This window comes from Astyanax mexicanus, chromosome 23, assembly GCF_023375975.1.
Source record: "Astyanax mexicanus isolate ESR-SI-001 chromosome 23, AstMex3_surface, whole genome shotgun sequence".
Taxonomy (NCBI): Eukaryota; Metazoa; Chordata; class Actinopteri; order Characiformes; family Acestrorhamphidae; genus Astyanax; species Astyanax mexicanus.
In genome coordinates this window covers 12,614,174-12,633,852 of record NC_064430.1, presented here as the reverse complement: position 1 = coordinate 12,633,852, position 19,679 = coordinate 12,614,174, and the positions used below count along the sequence as shown (strand labels likewise).

The 19,679-nt window shown below is 35.0% G+C and overlaps 1 protein-coding gene and 2 long non-coding RNA genes across 12 annotated transcripts; 1 reads left to right on the top strand and 2 right to left on the bottom strand.

The window, feature by feature from the left end:
• Positions 1 to 773: 773 nt before the first annotated feature.
• LOC125787272 (uncharacterized) lies at positions 774 to 10,560 on the bottom strand. 2 transcript variants are annotated; one of them, XR_007429227.1, is made up of 3 exons: positions 10,321 to 10,560; positions 7,796 to 7,909; positions 774 to 941 (listed from the first exon to the last, which is right to left on the bottom strand). It is a non-coding gene; the product is annotated as an uncharacterized LOC125787272 (long non-coding RNA). The 2 variants fall into 2 exon arrangements; XR_007429226.1 differs by having other exon boundaries at positions 774 to 938; positions 10,321 to 10,553.
• LOC111189749 (nucleolin-like) lies at positions 1,883 to 6,943 on the bottom strand. 7 transcript variants are annotated; one of them, XR_007429218.1, is made up of 7 exons: positions 6,659 to 6,941; positions 6,290 to 6,402; positions 5,997 to 6,086; positions 5,523 to 5,609; positions 4,979 to 5,065; positions 3,124 to 4,602; positions 1,883 to 2,550 (listed from the first exon to the last, which is right to left on the bottom strand). XR_007429218.1 is itself a non-coding variant. In XM_049471252.1 (7 exons), the coding sequence occupies exons 2-7, from the start codon at positions 6,393 to 6,395 to the stop codon at positions 2,423 to 2,425; spliced, it is 684 nt and encodes a 227-aa protein (XP_049327209.1). In that variant the 5' UTR covers positions 6,396 to 6,402; positions 6,659 to 6,943; the 3' UTR covers positions 1,883 to 2,422. The 7 variants fall into 7 exon arrangements, 2 of the variants coding, with proteins under 2 accessions (XP_049327209.1, XP_049327208.1); XM_049471252.1 differs by having other exon boundaries at positions 4,417 to 4,602; positions 6,659 to 6,943; XR_007429220.1 differs by lacking the exon at positions 5,523 to 5,609 and having other exon boundaries at positions 6,659 to 6,942.
• On the top strand, positions 10,182 to 15,663 carry LOC125787271 (uncharacterized). 3 transcript variants are annotated; one of them, XR_007429225.1, is made up of 4 exons: positions 10,182 to 10,265; positions 12,743 to 12,851; positions 14,344 to 14,457; positions 15,487 to 15,663. It is a non-coding gene; the product is annotated as an uncharacterized LOC125787271 (long non-coding RNA). The 3 variants fall into 3 exon arrangements; XR_007429223.1 differs by lacking the exon at positions 10,182 to 10,265 and adding an exon at positions 10,999 to 11,115; XR_007429224.1 differs by lacking the exon at positions 10,182 to 10,265 and adding an exon at positions 10,999 to 11,115 and having other exon boundaries at positions 15,484 to 15,663.
• Positions 15,664 to 19,679: the final 4,016 nt, after the last annotated feature.

The following is a 19,679-nucleotide window of genomic DNA, read 5'->3' as shown; positions in this document are numbered from 1 at the left end:
ACAGAAAACACAAGGATTTATTTTAATGGATAATGGTGGATAGGTTTCCATCTTCAGTCCTTTTCTGCTCGACTCTTCTCACCGTTGTTGCCTTTGTCTTGCTCCTGGAGTCCTGGTGCACACCTTGTCCTGTAAAGCTGCTTTTTATAACCCCTGTTCTAAAAAGAACTTTAAACCCACACTTCACCGAGTTCTACTGTTCTTACTCTGAAAGTATGCAGTACTTACTCTGTAAGTACTCAGAAACAACAGAGAGCGGGCTGTATTATGTAGTGTGCAGTGTTCTGCAGTTCTTACTCTGTAAGTACCCAGTAAGTACTCAGAAACAACAGAGAGCGGGCTGTATTATGTAGTGTGCAGTGTTCTGCAGTTCTTACTCTGTAAGTACCCAGTAAGTACTCAGAAACAACAGAGAGCGGGCTGTATTATGTAGTGTGCAGTGTTCTGCAGTTCTTACTCTGTAAGTACCCAGTAAGTACTCAGAAACAACAGAGAGCGGGCTGTATTATGTAGTGTGCAGTGTTCTGCAGTTCTTACTCTGTAAGTACCCAGTAAGTACTCAGAAACAACAGAGAGCGGGCTGTATTATGTAGTGTGCAGTGTTCTGCAGTTCTTACTCTGTAAGTACCCAGTAAGTACTCAGAAACAACAGAGAGCGGGCTGTATTATGTAGTGTGCAGTGTTCTGCAGTTCTTACTCTGTAAGTACATACCACTGAGACCAATTTTTTGTTAAATCTTAATAAAAGCAAAAACAATCTGTACAACAATACATAACATTAAACTTATTTATTTATTTATTTACAATCATCATTGATTATATGTTTCTTTTAGGTAAAATGTTATATTTTTTGTTCTTCTTGATCTTCTTCTTCTTGTGCTTTTCCTTTTTTTCGTCTATCAGAAAGCAGGATGCGGAATCTTCTGCCCCTCTCCATCCTGCTTTTGTCCATAAGAAAAAAAAATGAATAAGTTTACTTTTTAGATGCAATTATATGTATCATTAATTTCAAAGCATGTCACACAAGTTTTTAGCCTTTAGCAAATCGTCGCTGTCCGATGAAAAGCACGTATCTCCAAAAACCGGACTTTTCAGGAAAAGCAAAAAACGTTTTTAATTAAATAATATTGGGTAAAATAAACAACAGATAACGCTGTTTACATATAATTTAGTTCTAAAATTCATATATATTATTTTGATTTCTTAAGTTCTATAGTTTTATATGTTAAATGGACTTACGTGCTTTGTACACGGCAAAAAGGACATACGCGGGTGTTCCATACGCGGGCGTTACAGTGAATTCCAAAGAGTCACGTCCACCAAGCTGCGCAGTTTGAACGCTCTCCTTACACTCTACCGGTATAAATCATGTTTTAACGGGAGCAGAGTCTAGTATTACTGTTATTGACTAAAAATCACACTGAATCCTTAGTGTGACTTATTGTTTCCATGCTGGTTTAATATCTGACGCGCGGAAATGCGCGATCAGCTGATCCTCATACCCCAAAAGAGACCAAACATTACATTAAAAAAAACTACGAAAATATTTTTCTACAAAACGGGTTTTCCCCAACACAGCATATTTAAACAGTTGATTATATTAGCAAGACCTGGACTGTTTACATATTGTTTTGCACAATACCTTACTGCCTTTTAAAGAGGCAGGATGCATGCTCCTGGTTTCCTCTGCTCCCACCTTTTGGAATCAACCAATGCATACGTCTTTCACAAATCAGTTTAGCCAGATAACTAGCTAGGAAATTCCTACTGAACAATTCTTAACACTAAAATCTGAATAATTCAGAAATATAATTCAGAAATACTGCATTGTAAAATATTTGTTATATTTTAATCTATTCTGCATCAAGAACACAACATGACAGATATTTATAGATTTATTAAGAAATGTTTTACTATGTCACTTAGATACCTTTCAACTAATACAAATTTAAAAGTTACAGACAATGTAATTTATAAATCAAGTTATTATTTACTGTACGAGGAAACGTCAATCATTTAATAAAAACCTCATATAAATTTCAGATATGTACAAGAAAAAACATACGAACCAACAAACATTTCAATAGAATAACCTGTATCAACTACTAATAAAATGTTATATCTCTTTTTGATAAATAACTAAATTCCATGTAGATATTGGATACAAATCTGAATTACTTGTGGGAAATCATTAGGAAAACACATAAATCATGTTTTGAGACTCACAGTCAGACTCAAGAAAATGGTCTGTGGCTTTTTTTTTTTTTTATGTACACACGTGAGCCAACTCCACATTAAACAGTGAACCTGCAGACTGGTGATGCATATCACTCATAGTTAAGTGAATCATAAAATCCATGAAAGTCCTTGGGAATGAAATTCTTAAGTTCTTGGAGGTGCTTGTATTTCAGCGCCTTGATTCTCAGGCTGGATGTGTACAGTGGCAGCACTGTGGTGTCACTGTTCCTCTTCCTAAGAGTGGGTGAGAGGTAAGGTGTCCAGTCATCTGCATGGACAGTTTTGTAGTCCATGGTACCATCCACGTTGTACCTGAGAAAAAGAGGGTGAAAAGTAAGAATGGGAAAGGGGCCAGGAGATCAAAGGAAAACAGAGGGAAGAGAGCAAATGGTAAAAAACACAAAAAGTGTGCAAATTTATAACAGGTAAGTATAACAGGTAAGCATCTAAGGTAAGTATAACAGGTAAGTATAACAGGTAAGCATCTAAGGTAAGTATAACAGGTAAGTATAACAGGTAAGCATCTAAGGTAAGTTTAACAGGTAAGTATAACAGGTAAGCATCTAAGGTAAGTTTAACAGGTAAGTATAACAGGTAAGCATCTATGGTAAGTATAACAGGTAAGCATCTAAGGCAAGGCAAGTTTATTTATATAGCACCTTTCATACACAACGGTCATTCAAAGTGCTAAGGTAAGTATAACAACAGTTTAATATAACCAGTAATGATACCAGGGATATATCAGTCGGGTGGTGATAAGAACTGCCATTATCTTAATCGCGAATGTCTGTTTTGTTAATTTTTTATTTATGTTTGTGCAACTCAATGAGACATAATTGAGCGTACTAGAGTGAGACAGATGAGAATCTATGTCATGGAGCATACCTGATAGCCCGGAGGTCAAACACAGTTGATTCTCCAGGGTTTTTGCCAGGACGGATGGACTTACAAAGCTTCAGCTTGCTGTAGTCCTGGAAGAAACTGTGGTTGACATATTGCACATTGTATGGCCTGGGATTGGACCGTGCTGCTCTGATCACCGTGGCATACTCGGCTGGAACATGGATGTCTCTGTCTCTCAGTCTTCTCTCTATCACGCTGTGCACGGAGTCGCATTCCATTTGTGTATGCCCTTTTTCCAAGTACTTCTGGGTAACGACCTTTTGCTTCTCAGTTGCAAACTTCAGCAGAGCATTGCTTAAAACTATGTTGCGATTTTGATAGCTGCATCCATCACTCCATAAGATGTATTCATCATGCATGCTGTGTTCCTCAAGGAAGTGGATGATACATGAAGCAAATTCATTAGCTGTGAGTCCACCTTCCCCTTCATGCCACAAATAATTAGTAGCATCATGGGTTGCCATGTTGTACATTGTGAAGTTGTGGACACCAAGCTTGGTTTTATAGTAGAGTGCTGAGGCTTGAAGTTTGGACCCTGCAGATCCATACACACCACCATTGTTTTCTCAGTTGCATTGTTTTTATCTTCCTGCTTGCTCACTCTTGCTGACTCCTTCTTCCTGCAATGTTCTTCCCATGTGCCAGCATCTATGTTTCCAACTTTATATGAACAGCACGTATTGCACTGATCTTTCTTGGGGTGAAACAGCGAGAGATTTAATTGGTTAAAAATGCTACTGAATACTTGTCTTGAAAGAGACTGGACATTATTTTCTGCACAAGCATGGGTGTATTCAGAATGAAGATGACTGATGGATTTAAAAAGAGGTTCCAAGTACATTTTTGTAGAGGAAGATCTGCAGTAATGAGATGGAACCTTAGGAAGGTCCTTTAGAAACTGCTGAAGGAACTCAACCTCTTCATTCCTGATGCTGGTTTTCTTTATCTTTTCAGGCTCTCTCCGGCCAACCCAACTTAGAAAGCACCACTGCTTGATCCCTAGTGTTGAAAGAAACATGCTCTGACATACCCTGGTCCTTTTGCCATCCACTTTAAGGTGACACAGAATGGATGCTGACCTCCTTGACTGTTCTTCTCCTGTCCGTCGTCTTCTCACAGGGCCTACATCTACCAGTGACACAACATAAATTTTCCTCTCCCTCCAGTCTAATTTTTCCCAGAAGTATTTAAAAATTGCCTCCCTGTCCGCTTCCTGTATTGCTTCACAGTGCAGCTTTTTCGATTTCCTACAAAATACAGACTGGCATGGCCTACCCATTTTTCTTTCTTCCCTCGTCACTTCCTCATTTTGCCTTCTTCCAAGATATGACTGACCCATCATTCTTCTCCTTTTCTGAGTGTTGACTTTCCAGGTCTCTGTGTTTGTCCGCCTTTTTGGTCTTCCCATGCGAGACTCTCCACCTAAAGCCTCCTCAGCTACATCATTTTCTTTATTGCCCTCTTGAAGGAAAAAAACAAACAAACATTCTTACTTCATTTCAAGTGTTTAATAAAAATAAAAAAAACACAACGAGTGTCCCAAACGCTAAAGTGTAAAGTGTTACTTTTCATATAACTAGCTCTGAAATTATTTCTAGAACAAAATGTTAAAATTCAAGTTATGAAATTAGTCTTGTCATTTATGTTACATTGGAATTTTAACCTTAAACAGGTAAGTATCTCAGGTAAGTATCTCAGGTAAGTATCTCAGGGATTTTGTATCAATATTCAGAACCGGGTCTGAGCTCTTATGGGATAACAAGTACATCCGTGTGTGTGTGTGTGTGTGTGTGTGTGAGAGAGAGAGAGAGAAAGAGAGAGAGAGACACACACATACCCACTAGTTCAGATCCATTGTGTGCCATTTGATCTTGTCCATCAGCAGCATCCTCTTGTCCAGAGATATTTCTTGAACAATGTGCATCTTTAATAAAAAAACAACAGAAAAATTTGTTATTTGCTTTCTTGCATTTCCAGTGCTCAGCCCAATAGATCTCATAATTACGTGTCCCAAACCCTTTAAAATGTGTTACTTTTCATATAACTAGCTCTGAAATTATTTCTAGAACAAAATGTTAAAATTCAAGTTATGAAATTAGTCTTGTCATTTATGTTACATTGGAATTTTAACCTTAAACAGGTAAGTATCTCAGGTAAGTATCTCAGGTAAGTATCTCAGGTAAGTATCTCAGGTAAGTATCTCAGGTAAGTATCTCAGGTAAGTATCTCAGGGATTTTGTATCAATATTCAGAACCGGGTCTGAGCTCTTATGGGATAACAAGTCCATCCGTGTGTGTGTGTGTGTGTGTGTGTGTGTGTGTGAGAGAGAGAGAGAGAGAGAGAGAGAAAAAGGGAGAGAGAGAGAGAGACACACACATACCCACTAGTTCAGATCCATTGTGTGCCATTTGATCTTGTCCATCAGCAGCATCCTCTTGTCCAGAGATATTTTTTGAACAATGTGCATCTTTAATAAAAAAACAACAGAAAAATTTGCTATTTGCTTTCTTGCATTTCCAGTGCTCAGCCCAATAGATCTCATAATTACGTGTCCTAAACCCTTTACTTTTCATATAACTAGCTCTGAAATTATTTCTAGAACAAAATGTTAAAATTCAAATTACTAAATTATTCTTATCATTTATGTTACATTGGAATTTTAACCTTAAAATATTAAGTTATGTACCCCCTTTCTCATGTAATAAGAAATAAACAGGTAAATATCTCAGGTAAAGTATCTTAGGGATTTTGTATCAATATTCAAAACTGGGTCTAAACTTTTATGGGTTAAATAGTCTCTCTTTCTCTCTCACACCCACACTTCTCTCCCTCTGTGTGTTTTTCAGACACATACCGTCTTTTTCGGATTCATTATGTTCCACCTGATCTTGCACATCCTCAGTGGCCTGTTCTTGTCCAGAGATATTTCTGGGGCAAAGTGCATCTTCAATAAAAAGAAAAGAAAATATTGTAACAGTGCCTGCACTAGTTGACCGAATTCAGGCTTTGTTTTGAAGAGTAAAAACTTAAATTCTGAAATCTTTACTCTGTCTGACTTAATGTTAATACACATTTTCCATAAACCTTGCTCCTCACAAGAGGACTCAATGCATCCTAACACGACTTCTTCTTGCCTTACAGCCTCACCCTCTTCCTCGTCTTCCTCATCTTCCTCACTAAACACCTTTTCCTCCAGTGTCCTATCATACGGTACATTTACCAGTGCACATAGCTCTTTCAATGAGAGAGACATTTCTGGTCTGAAAGAGACAGATTTCACACAAAACATAACGTTAACTGCCTGACCCTCGGTTAACTAGTTAGCTAGCTAGCTAATGTGTGTTTTAGACAACTAGCTAGCTAGCTAGTTAACTTAGCTGACTAGCCTTTAAGCAAGTTAACCTTATTACGAACGAAAATCTGTAATAAACACTGCTCAAATGAAGTAACATAGAACTGTGACACATATTTACACGTGTTAGCGACTAGTTAAAACGGATACAGTTTAATTCTTACCTTGAGTGTTTGAGCTACGCTGCCGGAGAACAACTTTCTTCACGTCCACAGAGAGAGGTGGCGGGGGTTGGGAGGAGGAGATACGCGGTTTGACAGACAGGTCTAGCAGCCAATGGAGATACGCGGAAAACAGATGAGCGATTTTTCAGACTTTTGATTGGTCATTTTCATCTTCACTTGTATGGATAGGTAGAGATGCATTCCCACATTCAACACATGAAAAAAAGTAAAAAACGCAAAAACTGGAGATACGTGTTTTTCATCGGACAGCGACGAAATACTCATTGTGCATTTATAAAGTATATATATATATATATATATAAACATACAGTTGGAAGTTTACATACACTCATGGACACAAATGTGATGGAAATGTTTGCAAATACAGATTTACACATGAGTGATCACAAAAATTATGCAAGATAGTTTTGTCACTGGATCAGAAATAATTTAATTAATCAACTGGCCAATAGGAAAGTTATAATAGCATCATGCTTTTTGGCAGTTTTTTTTTGGCAATAGATACATTAAAAAAGGTAAAGGGAAAATGAAGAGAGTAGGAAAGCTCAGAATTCTGCGGCTGAACCTAAAACTATCAGCTACACTGCTGGAATAAGCAAGGCAACTTTTTAACACTCTGGCCTCAAACATACAGGAAACGTGTATTGTGCTTAAAAGTTGTATCTGTGCAAGGAAACCAACAAATTTAGCGACATCTACTACTTCAGACACCACACAGACACACGCAAAGGCAACGTGTTGACACGTCTCAGAGGTATAAACTTATATATGTATATACTACGTCTTGTCTCTTGAACCCAATATTGTGAGATGAGTATCTCGTCACACCTTTTGTGAGCAGTGAACACTGCACATACACATTCAGTGTGAAACAGCTTAGCATGGAGCAGCAGCAAAGATGCATTAGTTAACAGCTGTAGTAATTATCTGGCTAATATATCAGATTAATCTGACCACAAGCAAACTGCTCCAGACCACAGGGCACCTAAAGAGGACTTGTGATTAGGAAGGTTGATAATGTTATGCTTGATCTGTGTATTTCTGCAACTGAAAGTGAGAGAGAATTTAAACGATTTAAACAATAATTTACACATGCACACGGAGACACACACACACCTGAAGGACCTGCAGCCATGTCAGGAACAGATGTTAATTTGTCCACATGTTCCTTCAAAACTGTGCATTCATCATGTAGGAATCTGATTTCCACCTTTAGCTTTGCCACCTCAACTAAAAACAAAAACAAAAGAAAGTACAACATGTTAAGAGTGTAAAACCTTGTGCTGCTTGAGAAAATGTTTTAGGCTAATGGATTAATAAAAGAGTCACACCCCTAATGTATGTATCAAGTTTGCTTTAGTTTAATAAATGGTTTCATTTATAATTACACATAAATTATACAGATGCAGTTAGTCACATTTAAGGGGGAGGGGGGATCACTGTTTGTAAAATGCCTGGATGATGGGGCAAAAATATATACAGTGCCTCAAATAGGGCAGTGCAACAAGATGATATGTTTCATTATGACAATAAAAAAATGTCTATTGTCTAAATGTATTAAGGTCTATCATCTATATCGTTGCAAAATACAACTTATTTTTTTGTTGCCTGGGTGATGCACCAAGGCTAATAGGATAGAAATGGGATAATAGGACAGCCCTACATCAGGATAGAAATGTTTGATCAAATTGCAAGGCCCTACCTCCGAGTACTATTCAACCCCCTACAGATTTTGCAAGTTAAACAGTCACAATTAACATATAATCGTGAAATATGGCCTATACGTGGCCCTGGACATGTTAAATACACTGTAGCAAAAAAATTATTCTCTGTTAAATTCATTTTGAAACATTTTGAAAAGTTAAAAATGGTCAATTATTATCCAACAATTCAAACCACCAGAATTCTGTGTGGTTCCCTCAAGTTTTAAAATGTATTTGAGCTATTACAAACAATGAGCTTCACATGCTTGGATTAATTTTTTTTCTGACTACAAAAGCCCCTCCCTAAACAAAATAACAGCACTCATACATGGTAAGCATGGAAAACACTTGTCACAGATAAAACCCTGGAGGGTCACAAGGCTGGCAAGGGCTATAAAACCCTTTCAATGAGTTGGGCCTTTATGTCTTTGCTGTCGGGAGCATCATCCAGAAGTGGAAGGATTTCGGAGTCCTATAAAACCAAAAAATCAAAATGTTATCCAATACCACCAAGACAGTCTTAAAGAACACATTCCATGGAATGTGTTCTTCAAGACTGTTCTGGTGCCTTGAATAACAATTTGATTTGCTGGTATTATAGGACTTTGAAATGTGGTTTATGCAAAAGCGAACAGACATTTTTCCTAAGTTTGGTATTCAATTACTCCAAAATAATACAGTTATATCCTTTGTTACTCATGTCATTAATAGTATAACATGGGTTCTTTAAGACAGTCTTTGTGGAACTGGATAACAATTTAAGTTGCTGGTTTTATAGGACTCTAAATCTGTTTTATGCATAACCGAATAGACATTTTCCTAAGTTTGGTATACCATTACTCCAAAATGATACAGTAATATCCTTTGTTACTCATGCCATTAATGGAATGTGTTCTTCAAGACTGTCTGAGTGTCATTGGATAACCATTTGATTTGCTGGTTTTATAGGACTCCGAAATGTGGTTTAAGTACAACCGAATAGACATTTTTCCTAAGTTGGGTATCCAATTACTCCAAAATGATACAGTAATATTCTTTGTTACTCAATCTATTATTAGTATGGAATGTTTTCTTTAAGGCTGTCTTGGTAGCATTGGATAACCATTTGATTTGCTGGTTTTATAGGACTTTGAAATGTGGTTTATGCTAAAGCGATTGGACATTTTTTCTTAAGTTTGGTATCCAATTACTCCAAAATGATACAGTAATATTCTTTGTTATTCATGTCATTATTAGTATGGAATGTGTTCTTTAAGGCTGTCTTGGTAGCATTGGATAACAATTTGATTAGATTAGATATTTTTCTCTAAATATATTTTACTCTAAAATTTTACAGTAATATCACTTGACATGAATAACATTAACAGTATGGAATGTCTTCTTCACGGATTTCATTGTCTAATATGATAACAATTAGATTTTTTTTTTGTTTTATAGCCCCGAAATATCTTTAAAAAAAAAAACCAATGGACATTTTTGGTATCAAATTACTCCAAAATGATACGGTAATATCACTTCAAACATTTATCTGGGATATATGAGAAAAAGATCACTAAGAATTTAGTGCTGTGATATGATATTAATTTGATTTGCTTATTTAATAGCTCTTTTTCCAAAACGTTACACTGCTCTACAGATAAGCAGTGGTCTTTCTGGTGTATATTTGTGGATTATCCCTCATTAAATCATGTTTATTTGGGTGTAAAACTAGTTTCTGTTCCATTTTAAGTCTCTGCACGAGAAGCGCCAGTCTCTGCTCCTCCGGGTGCGCTGTGCACGCGGCTACCGTAATACACGGCTTAGACGCGCACTCCAGTTCTCGATGTAGATAGCGCGACCGAGCGTTTTCTAAGTGCAGATGGCGTGACCGCGATATAATTCCAGTAAGTAACGCTTTACTCATGTCAATGATAGATAGTAAACCTAAACTGATTTTACCTTTTTCCTTTCGTGTCTCCTTTTTTCACGGCTGCTGGCTCCCTCGCTTTGTGCCACTCAGTTTTCCAAACAACTCCTGCGGTCCTGACGTCATTTCCTGCTGCATTCACATTTACTCTCGTAAATGTCTAATTGGCCATAATATATTTTCTTTTAATTTGTTGCTGTCAAACAAAAAGTAATACATGCATATGTGTTTCATAATAACATTTTTGTGGACGATGTTTTGTCAAATACATTATTACGAAAAACAATATTATTGTAATTTTAAGACGATTAAATGTGACAAACATAACAATAATATAGCATAACAAAGCACTTATACCCTTTTAAATAAAACAAAATTTGAATATATAATAATATATATATATATATAGTTAAATATAAAATAATAATAATAATAATAATAATAATAATAATAATAATAATAATACGGTTTTATTATGATTACTGTAATAATATTATTATTAATATAATTTCATTTTATGCCTTGTTCAAATGATCAAACCCAATACTTAATTAAGTGATATTGTCAAGATGGGTCAACATTTTTTGTATTTATTTTACTAATTATTTATTTAGAAAATGTTTTTTTCTGTTTTACTGTTATTTTATTTACTTTGTAGACTAGTTATAGGTACCTTGGAATTGGTTTGCGACAAAAAAATTTGAAAGCATTACAAGCTAGCAGTATTGCTAAACCTCCCTTCCAGTAGGTGGAGTACTGAGAATTTAAACTTAGTTCACTTGGTTAACTGTTTGTACTACAACACTGGCTGTTAAGCATGGAGCGAGGTAAGGTGGAATATGATATGAGACATTAATATTGATATGCATAATAGGGTTTATTGATTTTAAGTCAACATACATAGATGTTACCAATCTTAGCTTAACTAGTTTAAATTATAAATCCTCTAGCTGGTCAACACACAGCTCCTCAGCAACGTTTTTTGCTCTGCTCCCGACAGCATGGATTTGTAGTGATAGCTAGGTTAACTGAAGCTATAGGGTTCATAACAAAATTACTTCAAAGAAAATAACAAGGCTGTTGTGAGTTTTTTTTTTTGGTTCAAATACCCTGTTACACCTTAAGTGGCGCATCATTTTCCCCCATTCCACCTTAAATATTGCTGCAGGAATAGAAAGTATGTTGCGCAATTTAAGGTGGTACTGAGAATGTCCAATAGAGCGGTCTGCTCAAACAAGAAGCAAAATATAAAGCTATTTTTTTTGTGACGGCCATAGGATCGGAAAATGCACCCTTTGAATCCATTAAAAAGTTTCATAGTTAGTAATGTTAGTAGAGTAATATTATTATTATTATTATTATTATTATTATTAATAATATTGATCCATGATGGTCTGCTCTACTCATTAATACTTAATAATTACATATTAATTGATAGTTTAACAATACGTCTAGGTCATTTTTATGCAGGATTTTCTTTTTAATATTTACAGTTATGGTATATAGAACTTATAATGATCTGTTTTCCAAAAGCATCTTAACATTAAGAACATCAGACTTAATGATCTTAAACCCAGCCATGATTGTTAGATCCTCAGCTGGTTAATTTGGTTTGCAATTCATTTATGTGTAGATAATCAGGGATTATTTTATTTCAACCTTTCCTTCATTCAGTTTATTATTTTAAATATTTGCTTATTTGGATTGTTTTGTAACATTACAGTATATGAAATGCACTAGACCTGATGGATTTTTAACATAATATCAAATTACATTTAAATATTGTATTGTTATGTTTAGTCTGCAGAAAATATGTTCAGAAAAACACAATGTTTCCTACTATTATTATAACAAATTATCATTCACATATTAATGCAGTAATTTAACTTTGTGTATTTCATACTTATTAATGTATTGTGTTTTATAATAATTTTAATATACTACCATTTTTGAGCTTCTCTTTTTTATAAATGCACTGCTCTTTATTTTACACATCTTTATTATTGTAAAATTTATTTAATCAAACATTTTTTGTAAAATAGTTCGTTCATCCAACATTTATTTAATTATTTAATAAAGTTACATACATTTCTAAATAAAAGTATTTTCAATTAATGATTCAGACATCCTAACTAATATTAAAGTTAAGGGTGCAGTCTTACAATATGAAATATGCACTAATATTAATAATAATACACAACCGTCAAACAACATACCCTTATTTAGTACACATAAGTATCAACAACAAAAAATGTAGTGTTAATAATAATTTAATTCAATAATTATTTTCAGTTCTGATTCAAACTATGTATGTTTATACAGTCTCATATCTATGATCTACAAAATTACTGCACAACAACAAAAAAATGAATGTTAAATAGGTTTTTGACAAAACAGTATATTTTTTTGTTTTCATTTACAAATTTCATGAACATTTTTACTCTGTGCCCTAAGATGGAAAGACCAAAAAGACTTCTTCCTCAAAAATATGTGGACAATGAAGAGACAGGTGTGACCAAGGATGAAGCATCAAGACAAGAAAGAAGCAGGTCAAGCAGCCAAGGTGACAGTGGATATTATATAAATTGAAATGCAGCAACCGAATATTATACATCTGCTGTGATTTCTATGGGTTCTATGATATATCTTGCTGGCCATTTTTGACCCATGTTGCACATTAGAGGAGTAGTGATACAAAAAGAGCTTTTATTAAAAAAGTAAGAAAATACAAAATAAAATAAGGATGCACTATGATCCAAAATACTGAATACTGAATGATTAAATTAATTTAAATTTAAATTAATTTATTGCAAACCTGTGTTGCGCATCAAAGGGTTAAAGGTAATGTATTAATAGTTTTGGCTTTGGATAGATATCTATACGAACATGCTCGACTAGTTTCCCTTCTAAGGTAGTCCATTACATATATTGTCACTATAAGACTTTATGTTAAGTATTTTGCTTGGAACTATTGTGATGTAATTCATTACTTATGGTATTTTTTGAAACCAATGTCCCCACCACCATTAGCTAGCCATGACCATTTAGACAAGACTGATCTCTGCACAGGAGGAAACTTTGAAAGGCTGTCCAGGGCATGTAAGGTTAAAAGTAGCTACATAATCCTTCCACTTCTGGATGATGCTCCCAACAGCAAAGACATAAAGGCCCAACTCATTGAAAGGGTTTTATAGCCCTTGCCAGCCTTGTGACCCTCCAAGGTTTTATCTGTGACAAGTGTTTTCCATGCTTACCATGTATGAGTGCTGTTCTTTTGTTTAGGGAGGGGCTTTTGTAGTCAGAAAAAAAATTAATCCAAGCATGTGAAGCTCATTGTTTGTAATAGCTCAAATACATTTTAAAACTTGAGGGAACCACACAGAATTCTGGTGGTTTGAATTGTTGGATAATAATTGACCATTTTTAACTTTTCAAAATGTTTCAAAATGAATTTAACAGAGAATAATTTTTTTGCTACAGTGTATTTAACATGTCCAGGGCCACGTATAGGCCATATTTCACGATTATATGTTAATTGTGACTGTTTAACTTGCAAAATCTGTAGGGGGTTGAATAGTACTCGGAGGTAGGGCCTTGCAATTTGATCAAACATTTCTATCCTGATGTAGGGCTGTCCTATTATCCCATTTCTATCCTATTAGCCTTGGTGCATCACCCAGGCAACAAAAAAATAAGTTGTATTTTGCAACGATATAGATGATAGACCTTAATACTAAACAATAGACATTTTTTTATTGTCATAATGAAACATATCATCTTGTTGCACTGCCCTATTTGAGGCACTGTATATATTTTTGCCCCATCATCCAGGCATTTTACAAACAGTGATCCCCCCTCCCCCTTAAATGTGACTAACTGCATCTGTATAATTTATGTGTAATTATAAATGAAACCATTTATTAAACTAAAGCAAACTTGATACATACCTTAGGGGTGTGACTCTTTTATTAATCCATTAGCCTAAAACATTTTCTCAAGCAGCACAAGGTTTTACACTCTTAACATGTTGTACTTTCTTTTGTTTTTGTTTTTAGTTGAGGTGGCAAAGCTAAAGGTGGAAATCAAATTCCTACATGATGAATGCACAGTTTTGAAGGAACATGTGGACAAATTAACATCTGTTCCTGACATGGCTGCAGGTCCTTCAGGTGTGTGTGTGTCTCCGTGTGCATGTGTAAATTATTGTTTAAATCGTTTAAATTCTCTCTCACTTTCAGTTGCAGAAATACACAGATCAAGCATAACATTATCAACCTTCCTAATCACAAGTCCTCTTTAGGTGCCCTGTGGTCTGGAGCAGTTTGCTTGTGGTCAGATTAATCTGATATATTAGCCAGATAATTACTACAGCTGTTAACTAATGCATCTTTGCTGCTGCTCCATGCTAAGCTGTTTCACACTGAATGTGTATGTGCAGTGTTCACTGCTCACAAAAGGTGTGACGAGATACTCATCTCACAATATTGGGTTCAAGAGACAAGACGTAGTATATACATATATAAGTTTATACCTCTGAGACGTGTCAACACGTTGCCTTTGCGTGTGTCTGTGTGGTGTCTGAAGTAGTAGATGTCGCTAAATTTGTTGGTTTCCTTGCACAGATACAACTTTTAAGCACAATACACGTTTCCTGTATGTTTGAGGCCAGAGTGTTAAAAAGTTGCCTTGCTTATTCCAGCAGTGTAGCTGATAGTTTTAGGTTCAGCCGCAGAATTCTGAGCTTTCCTACTCTCTTCATTTTCCCTTTACCTTTTTTAATGTATCTATTGCCAAAAAAAACTGCCAAAAAGCATGATGCTATTATAACTTTCCTATTGGCCAGTTGATTAATTAAATTATTTCTGATCCAGTGACAAAACTATCTTGCATAATTTTTGTGATCACTCATGTGTAAATCTGTATTTGCAAACATTTCCATGACATTTGTGTCCATGAGTGTATGTAAACTTCCAACTGTATGTTTATATATGTATATATATATATATATATATATATATATATATATATATATATATATATATATATATATATATATATATATATATATACTTTATAAATGCACAATGAGTATTTGCTAAAGGCTAAAAACTTGTGTGACATGCTTTGAAATTAATGATACATATAATTGCATCTAAAAAGTAAACTTATTCATTTTTTTTTCTTATGGACAAAAGCAGGATGGAGAGGGGCAGAAGATTCCGCATCCTGCTTTCTGATAGACGAAAAAAAGGAAAAGCACAAGAAGAAGAAGATCAAGAAGAACAAAAAATATAACATTTTACCTAAAAGAAACATATAATCAATGATGATTGTAAATAAATAAATAAATAAGTTTAATGTTATGTATTGTTGTACAGATTGTTTTTGCTTTTATTAAGATTTAACAAAAAATTGGTCTCAGTGGTATGTACTTACAGAGTAAGAACTGCAGAACACTGCACACTACATAATACAGCCCGCTCTCTGTTGTTTCTGAGTACTTACTGGGTACTTACAGAGTAAGAACTGCAGAACACTGCACACTACATAATACAGCCCGCTCTCTGTTGTTTCTGAGTACTTACTGGGTACTTACAGAGTAAGAACTGCAGAACACTGCACACTACATAATACAGCCCGCTCTCTGTTGTTTCTGAGTACTTACTGGGTACTTACAGAGTAAGAACTGCAGAACACTGCACACTACATAATACAGCCCGCTCTCTGTTGTTTCTGAGTACTTACTGGGTACTTACAGAGTAAGAACTGCAGAACACTGCACACTACATAATACAGCCCGCTCTCTGTTGTTTCTGAGTACTTACTGGGTACTTACAGAGTAAGAACTGCAGAACACTGCACACTACATAATACAGCCCGCTCTCTGTTGTTTCTGAGTACTTACAGAGTAAGTACTGCATACTTTCAGAGTAAGAACAGTAGAACTCGGTGAAGTGTGGGTTTAAAGTTCTTTTTAGAACAGGGGTTATAAAAAGCAGCTTTACAGGACAAGGTGTGCACCAGGACTCCAGGAGCAAGACAAAGGCAACAACGGTGAGAAGAGTCGAGCAGAAAAGGACTGAAGATGGAAACCTATCCACCATTATCCATTAAAATAAATCCTTGTGTTTTCTGTGTATTAACAAATAAATTTCCTTTGAAATCTCAGCATTATCTTTTTATTCAAACTAATAAAATATATTAGAATGATAAGTCCCTTGGGTATGACTGGAATGAAACCTTTATAACTATCATGAACAAAATGTTTAAATAAGACACACATATATATACATACATTAATATTGCACCAGAAATTTAGGGAAAGTGCAGGCAATGACATATCCAGTTTTATATACTGTTGTTCCTGGTAATTAATTTGTACCTACATTTAAGTACTAGGAGAACCCCATAAGTATTTTAAATAAACTGATAAATACAGAAACGTTATACCATATGTTTTGGTAAAGTACACGGTAAGTGTCAGAAAGTTACCCAGTTGTTACTCTCTTGTTCCTGGTTCTTTCTGTGTTCTTTATTTATACTTACAGTTAAGTACCTGTAGGACCCGGTAAGTATGTTGAATGTACCCTGGTTCATACAGAGAACTTACACCGTAAGTAAAGGGTTCATACAGAGAACTTACACCGTAAGTAAAGGGTACATACAGAGAACTTACACCGTAAGTAATGGGTACATACAGAGAACTTACACCGTAAGTAAAGGGTACATACAGAGAACTTACACCGTAAGTAAAGGGTACATACAGAGAACTTACACCGTAAGTAATGGGTACTTACCCTCTAAAACGCGGGCTGTATTATAAAGCGTTACCATATATATATATATATATATATATATATATGTGTGTGTGTGTGTAGTGTGTTGTGTTTACTGACTGTTGTGTTAAGGTTATAAGTAGTGGTGTCAAAAAAAAAAAAAGAATCCGATTAATCACAACTAAATTCTGTGATTAACTGCGATTAATCGCATTTGTTTTTCTTCAGACATAAATTATTATAGTGGATATTTAAGTGTAAATAAAAGAATGAATGTAATAAATGTAAAATGCCATTATATGTATATTAGTGGTGTCAATTAAAATAATAGTATATACTTGTTTGTTTGTGTGTGTGTGTGCATGTGTGTGAGTTGGAGTGTTTGTGTGTGTGTTCAGTCTGAGTGCTAGTTTTAGCCTGTTAGCTTGATAGCACGCTAGCCTGTTGTTATTTTGGCGTGGTTGCTGCTGACAGTAATAAAGCGACGATACTTATGTATTTTTTTACTAAGGAAAATTACAAAATAGTAACACACAGTGACTTTGTAAGTAACTTGAATCTGATGCATTAGATTACTTGTTATTTTAAAAAATGGTCAGATTAAACTAACAAGTTACTGACCTACGGTAGGAACCAAAGATTCACAAAGCAGAAGGTGGGTGACCACTATTAAAATGCATGAGGCCTCCTGAACTTCTGTAATAGGTGGGACCTCTGGAAATGCAGGGTTGGAGCTGCAATGCTGACCAGTTCAAAACAAGCATTGAACCAGAGACCACCATTTACTGCCTAGGGGACAGACTGGAGGAAGGATGTGTTCCTGAATACTAAGCATTGGTTTTGGTTTGAGATTCTGTTGTTCTAGTCTGACATCTAGTGTCAGTAAACATGTAATGCTCTTTTAAGGACTTGTTCACAGTTTCTTAGAAAGCTTGGTTATGTAAGTTCATTCTGAAGAAAAACAGGTCCAGTTTCTCTAAAGGAATCACTTACAGGTCTGGGGTATTTTCCCTCACAGACTGAAATCTTGCCTGTCCTCTTAGACTCTCAGCAAAATGCAGAGCAATCAGTATGCCGAAACAGTTTGTTGAACTTTTGCTGAAGTGCCTGTCTTCTAGTACGGTCCAGCAAAGGCTTTCTACTAGATTTTGGAGCATATTTCACTTTTTTTTTATATTCTTACTTTCTAGTCTTCTGGCAAATGTAGTTGTACCCAATTTCTACCCACTGGTTAGAACTCTCCCCTCTCTCTTTGTGTTTCCCCTGAGTCTCATGAAACCAGTCAACCATATCTTTTTAAAACTGTTTCAGTAAAGAGTTTAACGTGCTTGGAGGAGAACACTAATTGCCAGATACTCTAACTAGTTGAACTGCACTCCACTGAGTACTACTCAACCAGAGCAAGGCCTAAAAATGCTGTCTGGGAATTTGAGCCATGGAAGGGTAAAATGTTATTAATCCTTTAATATCCTCCTCAGTAAAAAAAAAAAAGAAAATATATATTTTTGTTTGTTTTGGAGCAAAAATTACAATCAGCTTTTAAAATATACATTTCTATGTAACATTTCAGATAACACATTATGGTAAAATCAGAACACAAACCACAAATACAGCATAATAAATGAAGTATATGATGCACTAGTGCATTTATGTCAGAAATTATTTAAAAAATATATATATATATATTCTAATTTTCTGAGACACTGATTTTCAGATTTTCATTGGCTGTAAGCCATAATCATCAACAATAAAATAAAATAAACGCTTTAAATAGATCACTCTGTTTGTAATACATATATATATATATATATATATATATATATATATATATATATATATATATATATATATATATATATATATATATATATATAATATATGAGATTCACATTTTGAACTGAATTACTGAAATGAAAAGACTTTTCTATGATATTCTATTTTGCTTTTGAGATGCACTAGTATAAAGCTACATAATTCCATTTGGTGTCCAAACGGGTGTCACGGGCCATGGATTCCGAAATAAAACAAATAATGAAATATACCACTTATAATAATACATTTTCTTGATTACTATCATTTACACACCATTTTACTTGAGGTACTATCTTTATCTATCTTTGTGACAGTGTAGTGTAAACTAAGATGTTTCTTAATTTTATATTCCTTTATTATGGCAAATCTTTCCTGACAAATTAAACATACACACTTCCCTCTGAAATTTTTCATTTTCCCATTGTGCCTGAAATTTTCTGCCTTTGCTGTCCATTTTTCGTTTTTTTGAGTTATCATGTTCTTCCAAAAGCTAAGGAACAATACAGCGGCAGTCCATATATTTTTGTTTCTAAGTTGAAAGCAGGAGCATTTCTGAGTAAAGAAGAGACAAAATATTGTGTTTAATGGTACCAGTGAGCTGGGATGACCATCCCTGCAAAGCCGAATATATTCATAAAAAAGAGCTTTTAGACTCTTTGGTCCGTTTTCCACGCTACAACTGAGCATTCTCGCCGCTTTTAAACTCTTTGGTTCATTTTCTGCATTACAACTGAACACTCTGGCCGCTTTTAGGCTCTTTGGTCCGTTTTTTGCATTACAACTGAGCATTCTCGCCGCTTTTA